The following is a 16,385-nucleotide window of genomic DNA, read 5'->3' as shown; positions in this document are numbered from 1 at the left end:
AGCAGATAAGAAGTATGTTTGTTTTTTTAATGATAGTGAGGTATGTTATATGATGATTTAATTTAACATAGATGTGGGGGTCACAAGCAGTTGTGTTTGTTTTTTTTAGGGTATGAATTTATGTCACCAATTTGTAGAAAACATTAGTGATATAATCACTGTTACTGATAAAACACAAAATGACTAGCTGTTTTCTGAAATTCTGTCCAAAATCAAACAGTAGCCTAAATCAGCATTTTGAATTCAAATGCCCCCAATAAAGTTCTCAATTTGGGATATTCTCCTCAGATCTTACTCTTTGGAGTTTCCATGTGTGTCACCGAAGGACATGGAGCCATTGAAATTCAAGTTTTAGGTAGGTAATTATTTGTGCTGGCGCATGTATTGATTGCCTTTTATCTACCTGTATATGCATCTGTGCAGCATCACTATCAGTGCTTTTCTTCCCCGAGAGAACACGAAGGCGTCTAACTAGCGCAACATTTGATAGTGGCGTAAAATTTGAGAGAGTTTCTTTTCTAGCTTTAAGTCAGAAATTCAGAAGAGGCATTCGGTTTTTTATGCTTCCTATTCAGTATGCACCAAGTTCTGCTTAGGAAGCTGATAGAAATGTTGTTTCATCCTGAGACACGATGTTGCCGGACCTCGTGGTTTAGTTTAGCCCTGCATCAGGCAACTTCTTGTAGGATGGATTCATATTTCCCCTGAGACTGTCTCCTGCTCTAATAGGGCCCTAACACTTCATGCAGTGAAGGGTTGACATTACGCGGTTATTCCAGGTTACCCAGTCCGTGCTCTTTCACAGGAGAGCCTGAGAGTTGCTGCTGGTCTCTGTTCTGCAGGCTGAACCATTCCAATGTTTTTAATTTCTCCAAACTAAAAAGTGCTGCAGGTCTCCATACCGGTGAGAACCCTATTGCTTTTCTCCTCAAACTTCATGCTACACTCATTTACCTCAGGGCATCACATAGGGGCAAAATTCAGATGAAAGAATCTTTTTGTTAAAGATGTCTACAATTTCCCCCCAGCATTACTTTCCTTTTTTTTTTCCATTAAGCAATATGAAAGAAAATATTTCATCAGGAAAACGCAGTTTTGCAAGTTTACCCTTAATAGAATTTGCTCTTGCATTTAACAGAGAAAGAGCCTTCTATTGGTGATAATGACAGATATAAAATACAAATTCAGAATTTGTATGGGAAGCCCAGGCTTAATTATGGCAAATAGCTGCTGGCGGCCTTACATTTTTGAAGGTTTTGCCTCCTGTGCAGCTTTGTAACTCGCAGGGTTGTCCTATCTTTGTCAGAGGAGAAAATATATCCTGCTTACCACAGCTAAGGTATCGATAGTGCCTGAATTTTCCCTTACTGGCAATTCTTGATATCCCGTTCCTACACTGTAGGCCATTCCTGTGCTCAGGTGCAGTCCTACACCAGGGAAATAACTCTGGTATGGAGTCAGATGCAACACCTGACTTTTAAACCAGTACAATTATTCTTTCGTGGTATATTTTCTTCTTCCTTTTTCCTATTAGGGATTTCTAGAGTCCCTTAAAGCAATGCACTCTTGAACAATATATCCTTCCATTTAGCTCTTAAGATTCCTTTTTTCTTTCAGGGTTGGATATGGTTTCCCTTTTTCCACTCATCTTTTCCTCCAGACTTTTTGTATCTATTGTGTTAAGAGAAAGACAGCAGAAAAAAGCACTGCTCAAAGTACAGAGTTTGTGTTTCTGGTGTCAGAATGCTTTGCCAAGTGAAGCCCATAGAGATTACTCAAAGAGATTCTCTCTTTGTCCATTAGAGTTGGATGAAGTGATTTTAGAGTGACTAAAGGCATAGTCTAGTAACAAAGCAACTTCTTTCCACGTAATTTTCTATGGCATTTGTGGTTTGTGTCTTTGTTCTCCTACTCTCCATGACTACCAATTTTCCTTCAGCATTTTTAAGCGTCTGCAGGGGACAATCACAAATCAAGGAGAAAAACAGATTATTTACCAGTAACTTGAGTTCTCCTACACAATCATTTTCTCCAAAGAACCATTCCAGCTCCCCACCCCCACCCCCCCCCAAGTTTCTCTATTAAGACTTAGATTTTTCAGTTTGGAACAAAGTAGGAGGGCATTGTAGTGACTCACACGTCTGCTGGAGGTAAAATGGCATTCAATGCATGCGCTAGTGCAATTTGTACTTACCTGAAATTTGACAACTTCAACAGCTCTTTGATGTCTGAGGTGGTGTTCTCATAAATCTCTCTAAAGACCATGAATCTGTGGAAGAGGTAATACCCCCAGCCCACCCTCCCACCCCCCCCAAAAAAAAGGAAAATTCAGTTACTGGTAAGTAATACAGTTTTATTGAAGACATCAAGCCATAAGGATTCCTGTTCATCCCCAATAACCTGCAATAACTGCAACATTTACTTATTTAATGCATCAAATTGATGACTATTCAAAAAGTATTTTTACTAAATATAAATGAACTAAACATTCCAAAATCTTTTCATAATTTTAATTACATGAAAATTTCAAATGCACTTGGCAGAATCTTGAAGGCAAAGAGGTTTCTGAGAGCATCAGATAATACTAAATTCTCTAGACTTCAGTTGCAAGATGTTTTTATCTCCCTATAAAAATTGCAATTTCTATGGCTCTGATTCCACAGATGTAAAAACTCCAACTGATTTCAGCTGCTCAGAATGAATTCCTTAAATAATAATAATAATTCCCCCTGTAGGGCTTGATCCAAAGCTAAACAAAGTAATAGAATTCTGTTGAATTCACTGGGCTTTGGATCCTTATCTTTTGAGTCTATAACATTTAAACGTAGTTAAAGTGTTTAGAAATAAAGGAAGAAAGATGCTTAGGAAAATTACTTAACATCTGGTGTGTTCATGTCTGCTTCATTCTACTCAACTGTGAAACAATGTTTTTCTTCTTTGCTATGTTATAGGTAAAATGTGTAAGAGAAAATATGGTTATAAATAATCCTTTAAAACAATCATGTTTCTGCCTAACTATCAAAGCACCTTTCTATTTGCAGACATCTAGGAGCAATAACTTTCTTACTTGTAAATACTATAAACTTTCATCCTATGCAAGAAATTATCAGAATGGCTTCTAAGGACTTTTCTTAAATCTTCCATTTTTTTGTCTTTATTAAACTTTCTTTTTTCTCAAGCTCCTCATAATCTACATTGTGACTTCCTGTGTTTATAAAACTTTTCATGTTTATTTCAGTACCAGTTTATATTCATTCTACTTTTAATTTTCCAGTTTTGATCTTTAAGAGATAACAGTATATAGAACCATGCTCTCAGATAAATAAGTTTTTCACTGATGTAGTTTTGTTTGATTTCAGTCAGTCTCAGTCAGCTAAGAATCAAACCCAACATATATTAGGAACCACAAAAGGACCAGTAGCTGCATAATTCACAATACCTAACCACCAGAGCAGGAGGGAATAATTCTGGGAAGGTGTCCCATTGCCAGGGGAAGGGGGAATTCTGAGTCCATATCCCATGTCTGGACCAGATCCTAGTGTAGAGGAGACAGCCATTTTAATGCTGCTTAGGCTAGAAGTTGCTTTGTGTGAAAAATGCTTTTTTGATTTAAAGAATAATACTACAAACAGAAATACTAACTCACTGTTATACTTTCTTTTTATGTAGATACCCTGCAGTCACAGCTTATCAATATGGGTGTTATTCCTACGTTAGTGAAATTGTTGGGTATTCATTGCCAAAATGCAGCTCTGACAGAGATGTGCCTTGTTGCTTTTGGCAATTTAGCAGAACTTGGTAAGTCCACAATATTAATCTCAAATTTACATCCAATTTTCTTAAAGTTAAATATTAAGAATAACAAAAGTCTTGCACTGATGCTTCTTCCATTCCTTCTGGTACATTCAAAATTTAAAGCGAGCAATTTCTGCTTATCTCTAAAACCCATAGTTGTCTCTTTCCTTCAGTAACTTAAATTTATTTGGGTACTTAGTACACCTTATGTTTTATGTTAATGTTCTTCAATGCAACTAGGCCCATTTTAAATCACCAACAGTATTTCCTGAGCAGTATTTCCTACTTACAGTGAATTATTTATTAATAATATAAATAATGTATCCTGGTGCAGCTCCACAACATTGTATCAGGATTAAATTGGGCTCATGGAAATCACTGAATGAAACTGAGACAGGCACAGTTTGTAAATCTGCCTGTACAATATTCTGTTAGGTGTTGAGTTTTAACATGTAGTAGACTAAATACTTGCATATATAAATCATGAACAGTACCAAGCTAGAGATGGTATTTTTAAAAAGTTCACTTACAACTTCATTTAAATTGAAGTTTGTGATCATGCTTTGATCCAGAGCCTTTGCAATTGCATTGATTTTCATTGGTAAATGAAAACTAAGTGTAAACTAGCAGGTTATTAGGTCCTGCGTTTTATCATTTGTGTTTTACATTGGTGGTGTTCTTTTGCTAACCTATTTTGTAGAATTCTAGTCTTCTTATTTTTTATTTATTTATTTACTCCGGAGCGTAATAATATAGCAGTTAGGATCATCATCCTGAATTTCAAAGGACATTCAGCAATTCAAAATGTGAAAAATGTATCTTTGAGTTAGTACTATTTAGAGGCATGAAATTATTTAAAGTGACGTATGTTCATAGTTTTCAAGGCCAGAGGGAATATTATGTCCTCATCTACTCTAGTCTGATCACACACGTAATACCTTTATTTACAGGAGGCAAGTTTGCATAATAAAACAACAACAGAAAGACTCATCATAATAGCACTAAAGAAATGAGTAGATCAGAGATCTTCAAGATAGGCACTGTGTATCCTGTCTGCACAGGAGAAAGTGTAATACAACTCATTTATTGGAAGCTCTAGTGCTGCTAAAACACAACTAAATCCATACGGATATTAAATATAATAAATGATATCTTTGCTGAGAATGCCATTTCCTTTCCCTGTTTGGGAAGAGCCAGCACTGTCCAGCTGAGCAAAAAGAGCCATGAGAAAGAAGCTCAATGGCAGCCACTTCCCTTCCTGTTCCTGGGTGGTGCAAAATAATGCTTGTTCTATAAGATTGGCACAAAATTAATTTAGCTTGTAATACTTTAATCTCCCTTAAGCAAAAGCTTAGTCAATCGCATTGTAACTGTAATATTTTATTTTTGCCTTGTAACTTCAGGGAGTTTTATTGTTAGGTTGTCATCTTTCATCACTTAGAAAAGACAACTGCAATCCACAGATCCCTTGAGAAACATTAAATGAAACTCTTATGGGCAAAAACCCAATAGAGAGTAGTAGTTGTGCTTTTATAAATACTGGAAAGGTCAAAAATCCACTTAGAATATGCTACACAGTCTTACATATAGAGAGAAAACAACAATGGGATGTATGGAAAAGGGGCTAGGTCAGTCTGCAGTTCCTGCTTATCCCCAGTCCTTGGTCAATCCTACATTTAAAATAATTCCTAACGATCCATTAGAGCAGTAGCAAAGGTGCTGGAAGGTTTTTTTTAACTACAGATGGTCCTCAGGAGGTGGCAACTGGAGAATGCAGAACACCAGTTCTACCATCTGCATCCCCTGTAAAACTGCCAGTGAAGAAGAATAAGATGCAGGCAATGGAGGAGGAGATGCTTTTGTTGAATCTACAATGTGTGAAGAACCATTATCTGCTGGCTAACCTCCTTGTAGCAAGCTAGCCTGTCTGCAAAGCTGCCTTATGTGATCTGCGCAGTATAAAACAGCCATATACAGATTTCAAAGGAAAAGTCACCAGTGCAAAACCATATAAAATTAAAGCTTTCAGTATGACTCTTCATCTCTCCCATGAAAAATGCAGTATATAATCTGTGATTCTTCCTGTTAAGCTGAGGGTAATCAAAGACTTCATATATATTTCCATAACGTTACTGTTTCTATAGCTACCTTTACATTCTCTGGGGCAGAAACAGCCCCAACAGCCTTGATCATATATATAGATATTTTTTAAACAGTCTTAATCATAATTAAGTCAGTACGTTTGTTTAGAAGCATTAGATATTTTTTCATTTAGTGACAAGCACGAGTCTATTGCTCTTGTCTGTGAAGAGCACTATTAATCATCTTACTGAATAAACACCATAACAGAGAGAAAATAGTTCTACCTTTTGATTTGTTTTGTTTACTTGATGTTTGTTTTTTTTTCTTCACAGAGTCAAGTAAAGAGCAGTTTGCCTACACAAACATTGCTGAAGAGCTTGTGAAACTGTTCAAGAAACAAATAGAGCATGATAAAAAAGAGATGATCTTTGAAGTTCTGGCTCCCCTGGCAGAAAACGGTGAGAATTTTAATTTTAATCTTACAGTATTTTTTATACCAAAATGCCGTAAAGGAATGGATATTATTGTCTTTTTTAGGGACTAAAGGCAGAGTAACTGGCTGCTTTGTTCAGAAGTTTGCATGGTTGATCTTTGTGATGACGGTTTCAGATGAAGTGAATGTCAATTGTCTGAGCACGTGACAGGGGCCTACAAATTGTTGATGCGGATTCCACCTCTGATTCACTCTCTGTATGATTGTTATGTTTGATTTCCCTGTAACAGCAGTGGGAATATTAAAAGCAGCTTTTTAGAGGATTTCACATTCGTCTGCAAAATGCTCTGAATATCAAAGATGCCCATAAGAGCTTTTATATAATTTTCTCATGATAGATGCTAGGAAATACTAACTATCACACCTCTGTTTCATATTAATTAATTAATACGTAATTAATTAATGTACAATAATTATGAAGCGCTATTTTGTAGAACTAGTAAGTGTTTGGCTCTCCTTCAGCACCATATTCTTCTCCTGTGTTTTGAGCACAGTCTGATTGAAAAGTTACATTTTAGACTCGATGGAGCTTATTATTGGTTGTCATTTCTCTCAAGTAGCCAGCAGATTTATCTGTGAAATGAAGAGAACTCCGTTTTCCCCCTAAAGCTCGCAAGAGGCTGTTGTAGTTCTGTAATCCCTGAGAAACAACAGAAAGAGCACCACAATCGGCTGAAGCGTTCATAGTCCATTACAGCACCAATAAATCAGCCACTACATCATTTCCTGGGATCTCAGAACCACCAACAGTTTCATTTCCTATGGAAATATTTTTACAAGGGGCAAGCTAATTGTAGAGCTAAGAGCAGGACACTCTCTGCTTACTATTCATTGAGAGATCATTTAAATTTAATTTGGGTGTTGGGTGGAATATATTACTATTAGCCCCAGGAGACCTAGGTTCATTGTCTGGTTTGAGCAGTGAATGACACTGATGTGTGCAGGATCATCCCTGCAGGATGTTCCTCCAGAAGGACTTCTGGGTAGTTTGTATAATCTACCATCTGTCCTTAAGGGAAACTAAAAAATGAGTTAACCTGTGGAGCTAGTTCTGGACTGAAGTGGGAAGCAGCTCAGTATGAAGACAGCACAGTATTTGATGGCTCTATACTTTGTTTTCATCACCTCAGCATTAAAACTTGTTTAAATGGAATAAATTCTTAGAATTGTAGATTCTGAAGATTTAAGTCTCATCCTACTCTTTTCAGTGTCTGTCTGTTTTACATAGTATAAATCAAGATAAATCTTGACTTCAATTTAAAGAAGTGGTAATGTCTGTTTTCAGCAGTTATTTTGTCTTTTATTGTAAATGATATGTGAAACAGGATTCCTTTCTTCAGTTCTAAAAATGTGCATTTTGCCAAAACTATTCATTTATTATATAATAACTAGCATGCAGCTCTAAAATTGTACCATCCTTGGAGACTGATCTAGAATTGGGTCCAACATTTCGTGAGTTTCACATATTTCAGTTCAAATGCTTAATTTTTCTCTGCGTTTTACGGTCACGGTAAACCTTGATGGGTTTACTGCTGCTGAACGTAACTCAGCTGCTGGCACGTTATGAGGTAGTCAGCTGAACTCTCACTGTGAATTCAAGGCATGCTTAAATGGGAGTGAGTTCACTGTGCTGGTATTGTTTAGGTGCTTTTCACTGTAGATCATTGGCAATAGGCCAGCAGGCAAAAACATCTAAATGAACAATTTACAGAATGGATTTGGGGGAGTTGTCTTGTTTGTTTGGTGGGGGAGGTATTTTAGTTTGTTTTGTTTTTAAGGACCCTGGTGCAGCAATTCATCTTTCAAATCACAGCAACCTGAAGTTCTGCAACTTTTTAAGGACCTTAGTGCAAAAGTACCTATTTAAAAAAATCCCAATTGAATATTTTGTGTTCCCTAACAAAGTTCACGAGAAGGCCAGCTGCTTTGAGAGAAACAATTTCAGTCAGGCAAAAAGCCCAGCAACAGCAGTAAATGGAGAGAATCAGACACATCCTTCACCGGAGGTATGACACCTCCTCACCCAATTGTCGCTTGTGAAAAAAAAAAATACATCCACAGCTTTGGCCTTTAAAAACATTTTAACTTGGGCTAAACTCCTTACTGTTAAAACACCGTCTCATGCAGAAAACTATGCACTATCCATTTGTTTGGATGTTTCTGCAGAGCTTCTTCTTTTGTCTAAAATCAGTATGAAAAAACTACCAGAATCACTTTCATGTAACAAAAAGACATGACACAGCATCAGACAGCCTGCCATTCCCTCTTAACAGAAAGGGAAATTAGACATGTAAAAGAGGAGATGCCCAGCTCCAGTTGCAGGGGGGAAAAGAAGTGTTAAAAATTGTGTTGTAGAGACAGAGAAAATGTTGGTTACAAATCCTATTTCACCACCTGAACAACATGTTCATCACCTTCTCTGTTGAGCCTTATTGCTAATGACTAAGCAATGAGTTTGCCGTACCAGTTTTCAGGTTTTCTTCGATCACAACAAATTTCTCTCCCAGCCCAGCCTGTTGGATTTGGCCTTGCTGTACTCCTCCTGTAGCCTTTTCAACAAAGGCCAGAAACCTTGGCTCAGCTGAAAGAAATAAGTGATTAGTTGCTCTGAAATTTCATCAAAAAGTTTTGTATTTTATACGTGCATGTCTCTGGGAAGTCAGTAGTTCTTCTGTGGACGAAATAGAAGGTGAGACGTTAGGTTTGTTCTGCAGCACAGTCCAAAGTCTTTGGAGATCCCAAACACAGCACAGCCCTTATGAGCATGCTGTGTAAGGACTGAAATGCCAGATGTTTTCTGCAGATAAATTTGCTCATTTTTGAGAACAGAAGAGCAGCTCCACACTGCTTCACAGTGTGTAGATGTGGTCTAAAGGCAGTCCAGAGCTGGGGGAGCACCTGGTAGATGAGCAGTGATGGAAGTTGACTCTGGGAACGTACAATAAATAAGTTGCACTGACAAGCTGTCAGTGAAACACTTGGCATCGTTACATCTGTTTGCTGTTCTGCATGCAGGTACAATAGATGTATTTAAAATCATAATGTTGACTCCTATCCATGCTGTTCTTCAGATGTCATTAAACTGCAGCTGGTTGAAGCAGGTTTGGTGGAGTGCTTACTTGAGATTGTCCAGAAGACTGTGGATAGTGACAAAGAGGATGATGTTGCAGAGCTTAAAACAGCCTCAGATCTTATGGTTTTATTATTGCTTGGAGGTAAGTACAGTGTAAGTACAGTTTACCTTCTGCAAAGCAACAGCAGATACCTGTATGCCATTTGGCTGCTGAAGTTTACTATTTATTAAACAATTTTTTAAATAATCTAAAGGACCTGCCATTTAACATATAGTAGGTCAGATTTTGTCTCTCATCTGATTGCAGGACTGGATAAATTGTAGTGAAGCCAGCAGAACTTGACACATATAAAGAGAAGAATTTTCCCTAACATTTTTTTGGCTTGCTGACAAAGCTTTGGCTTTTTATTCCAGATGAATCCATGCAAAAGTTATTTGAAGGAGGAAAAGGCAGCGTGTTCCAAAGAGTGCTTTCATGGATTCCTTCCAATAGCCATCAGCTACAGCTTGCAGGAGCATTGGCTATTGCAAATTTTGCCAGAAATGGTAAGAATATGCTATAGTATCTTACGTGTATTTATTTGTGCCTTTCTGTCATGCTACATCTGTACAGATACACAGAAAAAGTGTGTGCAGTGTTAAAGCTGGTATGAAGCTATACAGCAACATTCGTAGTTTTATACTTTAAAATCCTGGAAAGTGTTAAGCCTACTTTAAAAAAAATAATAATTAAAATAAACCTTTCACATTTGTAATAGATGTATAGGAGATTTCTGCCTTCTTCAGTGTTTCTCATATCACTGTTCTAAATTTGTTATGAGCACTGCAACTTCCATTGGGGATGGTGGTCAAATTCTCCAGCAATAAAATCTAGAAAGGAGCAGGGAAGTGACACTTCTGTTCTTAAAAAGCTCAAATAAAAATCTTAGTAATATTCTTTCATTCACAAGTGACAATTGTCTCATCTTGCACAGACGGAAACTGCATCCATATGGTGGATAATGGCATAGTTCAAAAGCTGATGGATCTGCTAGACAGACATGTCGAGGACGGAAACGTAACTGTGCAGCATGCAGCCCTGAGTGCGCTCAGAAACCTGGCTATTCCTGGTAAGCCTCCCTTTGCATTGCTAATTGCACGAATGTGAAATTCTGCTCTCCCCCTGTAAGCCCCAGGGGCTGAGGGTGGGAGCACTGACTGACATTTCTGGAGGCAGGTCAGCCTGCTGCTTTTCATTCAGGCCCGTAATTGCTGTTGTAGGTTTTGCACAGCAGTTGCAGCCAGCAGTTTTCAATAAATCACGGACCCATCAGCCATCCTTTGGCCACTTTGAACCCACGGTATCATCCCCCACCAACGAAAGGGCAGCTTTGTGGCAGGCAAGGAGCTGAGGCCTCAAATAGGATTTCTCAAAACCTTCCGTGCAGAGCACTGCATTGTTTCATTTGGGTTCTCTTCCACAGCTGAGGGTCCCCAGCAGACAGCAGTGCCCAAATTACTGAAACACTGCATCTCCCTGTAACTCCTAAAGCTTTGACAGTTCAGAAGTTAGAGCTGGAGCTGAACTGTTGGAATAGCCAACCTGTTCCAATTGGTTACTGTTTGTAGGCAAAGAACTGAATGCTAATTTTGTCATTTTTAATTAATTCCACTTGTGTGAGTTTTGATTACCCAAATGTAAAAGACAGAGTACCTGCACATAAAACAAGCCTATAATAATTATATATGCTTTCTAGTACAAGGCCACAAAATAAGCCTTTTATCCATTTAACCTTATTTTACTATTTTCAGTTTTGACAGAGTAATTTTCTAAAAATGATTGTGCATACATACTAAACCCATGCAGCTTTAGTGGTACGCCACTTGCTTATACTCCTTGGGTAGTTCTGTTAACTTCTATCGGTTGGAAAGCTTCCCTGTAGCCTACGCTCAGGGATGTCAGCCAGAGACCTAAACAAGATTTAATGGATATTGTTACAGAAAAATGAGCAAGGAGTAATTGGCCCCATGATGAACTGCTTGTTAAACACTACTTTGAATATGAAATAAGTATTTTTTTTTCTAAGTACAATATTGGACCAAGCTTGCACCTTACATAGATTTCAGAGAGGAGAGCTCCATGGAAGTGGAGAACTTAGACTAGTGGAAGGGATGAAGGACAGTTTGGGGAGGCCTTACCAGGACTCCAGACATGTCAGGCCACGGTGTCTTTTGTGTAAAGTATTGGAACTGGGTATGAGGTTGCTCTGCTAATTGGATGCTTTAGTTTCTTTCTCTATGAGAAACACAAGAGTGTTGTTGGGAATCAGAGATGTTTCCCCATATTTTGGGGCACAGGTAAGTTCTAGCCTGGGCTTCTGCTTGGTTCGTTTTATGGAGGACTCCTTTCCTAGCCAAGGTGGAAAAGTCGAGCCTTCAGTTCATGGTCAGGGTGAACACTGGAGATCAGGCATGCATGCTGGGACAAAGCACTGCATTTCATACCTGCATCTTAGCAACCCCAACATTTTTCTAAAACACAGCATTGTCAACACACGCTCATGTTCCTGAAGTCTGTGTTCACAAGCTATTTTTCAAACTGTGTCTTAAACGTTGCATCAAGACTGTCTTGGAAATAAATTGCACCTTCCAGAAATGTTCTTGAGATCGTTCCTGTTCTTTATTCATGCAGTTGTAAATAAGGCTAAGATGCTATCAGCTGGCGTTGCAGAAGCAGTATTGAAATTTCTCAGATCGGAGATGCCCCCTGTTCAATTCAAGCTGCTGGGAACATTAAGAATGTTAATAGATGCACAAGGTAAAAACAAGCTGTTCTCTACGTTAAGTAATTCTCTTTGGTTCAGTCTGTGACATACTGCTAAAAGAGAAGAAAAGCAGAGGGGTTTTTTTATTGTTGTTGTTCTTTTTAATTTTAAGCCTGAAGTCTTGGAATAAACCTAATACATATGCAAATGGAGAGAAAATGTGGGTTGACTTTTTTTCAGCACTCCTAAATTGACTACTAGGGACCCTCAGAATAGGTGTCAAATGCTTATTTACTTTTGTACTTCAGAATTCTCCTACACTGTCACATTATGAGTATGCGTTGAGGCGTGGGAGTTTTAAGCTACCACTCCAGCTTTGCTGTTCACTTGCTGCATTCTCTAGCTGTACCTAGCTTCTTGGAGCACACTAATGCACTTGCTAATTGATAAGCTGCAATTTCAAAAGGAGCAAGCACCTTTCAGTTCTGCCTCTTGTTCTGTACCTAAGAACTGTATTTATGAAATTAGACATCTAAAAAAAAAAGTTATTAATGAGATAATTAGCCTAGTATTTATTTTTGATCCAGTAGAGCAGATTTTTTTCAAAAGATCCAGTGTAGTTCTAGCATAGCTATTAGATGTGAAATAGAAATTCATTGAGGAAACTTATGCAACTTAACATCTTGTGGTTTAACGCGGCTGGCAGCTAAACACCACACAGCCATTCACTCACCCTCCACCCTCCTACTCTGGGATGGGGGAGAGAAATGGGAAAGTGAAGCCTGTGAGTTGAGATAAAGACAGTTATATTAAGACAGGAAAATAATAATAATGATAATAGTACTACTAATAATCATGTGTATGAAACAAGTGATGCACAATGCAATTGCTCACCACCCGCTGACCGATGCCCAGCCTATCCCCGAGCAGCCGGCCCCCCACCCCGGCTAGCCACCCCTATATATTGTTCAGCATGATGCCAGATGGTATGGAGTACCCCTTTGGCCAGTTTGGGTCAGCTGTCCTGGGTCTGTCCCCTCCCAGCTCCTGCTGCACCCCCAGCCTGCCCCCTGGCAGGACAGAGCGAGAAGCTGAAAAGTCCTTGGCTTGGTGTAAGCACTGCTCTACAACAATTAAAACATCAGCATGTTATCAGCTCTCTTCTCATCCTAATCCAAAACATAGCACCCTGCCAGCTACTAGGAGGAAAATTAACTCTGTCCTAACTGAAACCAGGACACATCTACAAAACCTAATCTAACTGACAACACTGGTACTTTCTTTTTAAATTTTTGAGTTGGCTCACCTGGGAGTGTGACACCACCTTTATTTTCACTACTGATAATCCATGCACAAGCCTCTAACTGGGCTGAATTAACTGAGTTTTACTTGGGAACTGGGTTATGAGTGTTTTTGGTATTTTGTTTCCATTTTAGCTTTACTTGCTTCCATGCAACCTAGAGTTTTCACACAGTTAGCTCAAGCTGGCAAAGTTCTACTTAAACTCCTTCTAGTTAGTGACTTTCAGCTTATTTTTCTAACACTTGCTTTAAAAAAAATGACAACTTTTCTGTTGTGTTGTTGGCTTTGGCAACATGTAGCAGAAGCAGCTGAACAGCTGGGAAAAAATGCAAAGCTGGTGGAACGATTGGTGGAGTGGTGTGAAGCCAAGGATCACGCAGGTGTGATGGGAGAGTCAAACAGACTACTGTCTGCACTTATACGACACAGCAAATCAAAAGTAAGTGAGTGGCAAAAATTTCAGCTTGTAAGTACAAAGAGTTACCTCTGCACTTCGTATCATTAGTAGCCAAGGCCTCTGGTACGTAATCTTTCTAGAAAGCCAGGTTGCTTAATTCATATGTTGGTTAATTCATATGTTACATCCTCTCTGCCTCCAGTACCTGCCAGTCAGACTCAAGCACCACGTTTAAACAGTCACTGGAACTATGTAGGTAAAAAACATAGAAACGAAGCAAAACAGTCACAGAGTTGCAGACCAATTAAAGAACGTTGTTAGGGTGAATGTGGCTCAGTCTCGACCCGTTTGAATTTGCATTGTATCCTGTAGAAGTTTAGCATGCCATATTTTCTATTTTATGACGATATATATAAGGAGTCATTGCATTCAATCGTTATTATCTTTCTATATAGATAGATATCAAATAGGATTTCACAGAATAAACATCTTTGGTAGAAGAAAATGTAGAGCTGAGAAGGTGGGTTTGTTTTTTGGGTTTTTTTTAAATGCTTTTACTGCCCTCTAGGTTTGGATATGGGTACAACTGGTTCTTTACTGCACATTACATTTGAATTCATTTTTTTATTTAAAAGTATTTCGGCTAGTATGTAGAAAGGCAGTGGTAGTTTAGGAAACTTATGTCCCATTTTAAAAAATGGAGTCAGTACTGGTCAGTTAAACCACACTGGTACTGAACCTGACTGCTGTCATCTCTTATCTGCTTGGTACTGCCTTTTGGAGGGTGATATTCACCTATAAAATCATTACAATTTTCATGTCAGGGCATATAGCCAAAATTCTCCACCAACTCAAGTAGAAATTAGCAGTTCCCAGAGTATTCAAGGAAGTCTCAAAACCTCTTTGGATTTCTACCAGAAAAATCACAAATAGGAAGAAGCATCATTGCAAGTAAGGAAAAGTATAAATATATATATGTATATATATTTTTATATATACATATATTTTATATATATATATTTTTTTATATATACACATATATAGTTGTATATATTATGTCATTCAGAAAAGAATAAGTTTTTTAAATGTTAAATTCTTGAGTCATTCAGCTGTGACTTGCACCACAAGCATCCTCAATATGATAACTAAAAGCATTTCAGTTTTCAAGGTTATGATCATATTGTGTCTGTTTCCTTGCGCAAAGAATGTCACTGCACAGTCTGTGCAAGCACTGGCATGTAAGACATTCTAAATACATGTAACAGTTAATGAGTTTTGGCTTGTGGTTGGTGTTTAGAAGGGATGTATCCTTTGAATGGAAATTCAACACTATCTTTAAAAATTTAAACTAGATTCTTATTCCAAGAAATAACTATTTCAAAACTTTGCACCCTCAGAACAAATAAATAGTTTAAAATAATAATAAAAATTGATTTGGACTGTTGCCTTTTGGCATGCAGAGTTACCTGACTTTCAGTCAACATTTTGCAAGTATTTTTTCACATATAACTGTGAAAACTTAGATTAGGTGCAAACTAACTTTTTAATGATAATGTACAGGTAAATCAAAGACCTAAAACACCATAAATGGTTAACGGGCATGGTTTGACATGTCCATCTTATAATTGGAGTAATTACAGATAATTTATAGGCTTACGTACATGTACATTTATGTATAAAGTTCTTCAATGTGCATATAACCAATGAGTAGCCTTACCTGGAGATAACACAGCATCGGTGACAACTTTGTCATTTAATAGTTTGTGTGCAATGTGGATTTTTTTTTTTTTAATTTATATGCTATTTCCTTTAGGATGTCATTAGGACTATTGTACAGAGCGGTGGCATCAAGCATTTAGTAACCATGGCGACCAGCGAACATGTAATAATGCAAAACGAAGCTCTCGTTGCGCTGGCACTAATAGCAGCTTTAGAGTTAGGTGAGTATCGCAGAGGTTAACTCTGCCTGCATTCTTCTGAGTCTGTGCCCATGAGAATTGCACATGGGGAGTCGTGCGAGCATCTTTTGCAATGCAGAGCAGGCTGCTTCTTCCACCGGCCTTTCGGCAGCACAGAAATACATGGCAAGTCATGCACTGACAAACAGGAAATAAGGTTAAGCAGAAAACTGGAGTTTGCTCATGATACAGTTCCTACTCCATTACTCTGGTAGGTAAACACAATCTAGAACTCCCTCTAACAGATTTCAGATTTGGGGTAAAACCCCAAAGGCTAACTATTTTAGAGTGGAGACTGTATGACCTAAGTCTGTGTGCACTGGAATGGTTAATCCCCTTTTGAGAGGGCTTATCGAAGTAAAGCTTTCACTTGCCTAATCCCTGAAAGCTAAAGAATACATACGGAGGTGGATGATGCCCCCAAATGTCTTTATTATTATTAAATTCCACAGAAATAGATGCAAGAGTTGCCATATGAAGGCAGAGATGAGTACATGTCTTAACCTGCCTTTGTAGTACTCCAGCTTACCAAAGAAAGGTA

The 16,385-nt window shown here is 38.1% G+C and overlaps 1 protein-coding gene across 11 annotated transcripts in view; it reads left to right on the top strand.

Annotated features, from left to right (window-relative positions):
• Nucleotides 1-16,385, top strand: part of RAP1GDS1 (Rap1 GTPase-GDP dissociation stimulator 1) — a 97,467-nt gene that overhangs the window by 74,774 nt on the left and 6,308 nt on the right. For 10 of the 11 annotated variants that reach the window (XM_040556712.1, XM_040556707.1, XM_040556713.1 and 7 more), the window contains 8 exons: nt 3,670-3,798; nt 6,210-6,335; nt 9,442-9,585; nt 9,858-9,989; nt 10,418-10,552; nt 12,115-12,240; nt 13,789-13,928; nt 15,700-15,826. In XM_040556712.1, coding sequence (XP_040412646.1) covers nt 3,670-3,798; nt 6,210-6,335; nt 9,442-9,585; nt 9,858-9,989; nt 10,418-10,552; nt 12,115-12,240; nt 13,789-13,928; nt 15,700-15,826 — 1,059 coding nt within the window. Of the gene's footprint in view, nt 1-288; nt 356-3,669; nt 3,799-6,209; nt 6,336-9,441; nt 9,586-9,857; nt 9,990-10,417; nt 10,553-12,114; nt 12,241-13,788; nt 13,929-15,699; nt 15,827-16,385 lie in introns of all 11 variants that reach the window. The other variant, XM_040556718.1, reaches the window with a different exon arrangement.

The sequence above is a fragment of the Cygnus olor genome, chromosome 4 (genome assembly GCF_009769625.2).
Source record: "Cygnus olor isolate bCygOlo1 chromosome 4, bCygOlo1.pri.v2, whole genome shotgun sequence".
Lineage (NCBI taxonomy): Eukaryota > Metazoa > Chordata > Aves > Anseriformes > Anatidae > Cygnus > Cygnus olor.
Note: the sequence above shows the minus strand (reverse complement) of the source record. Positions and strands in the feature narration are given on the sequence as shown.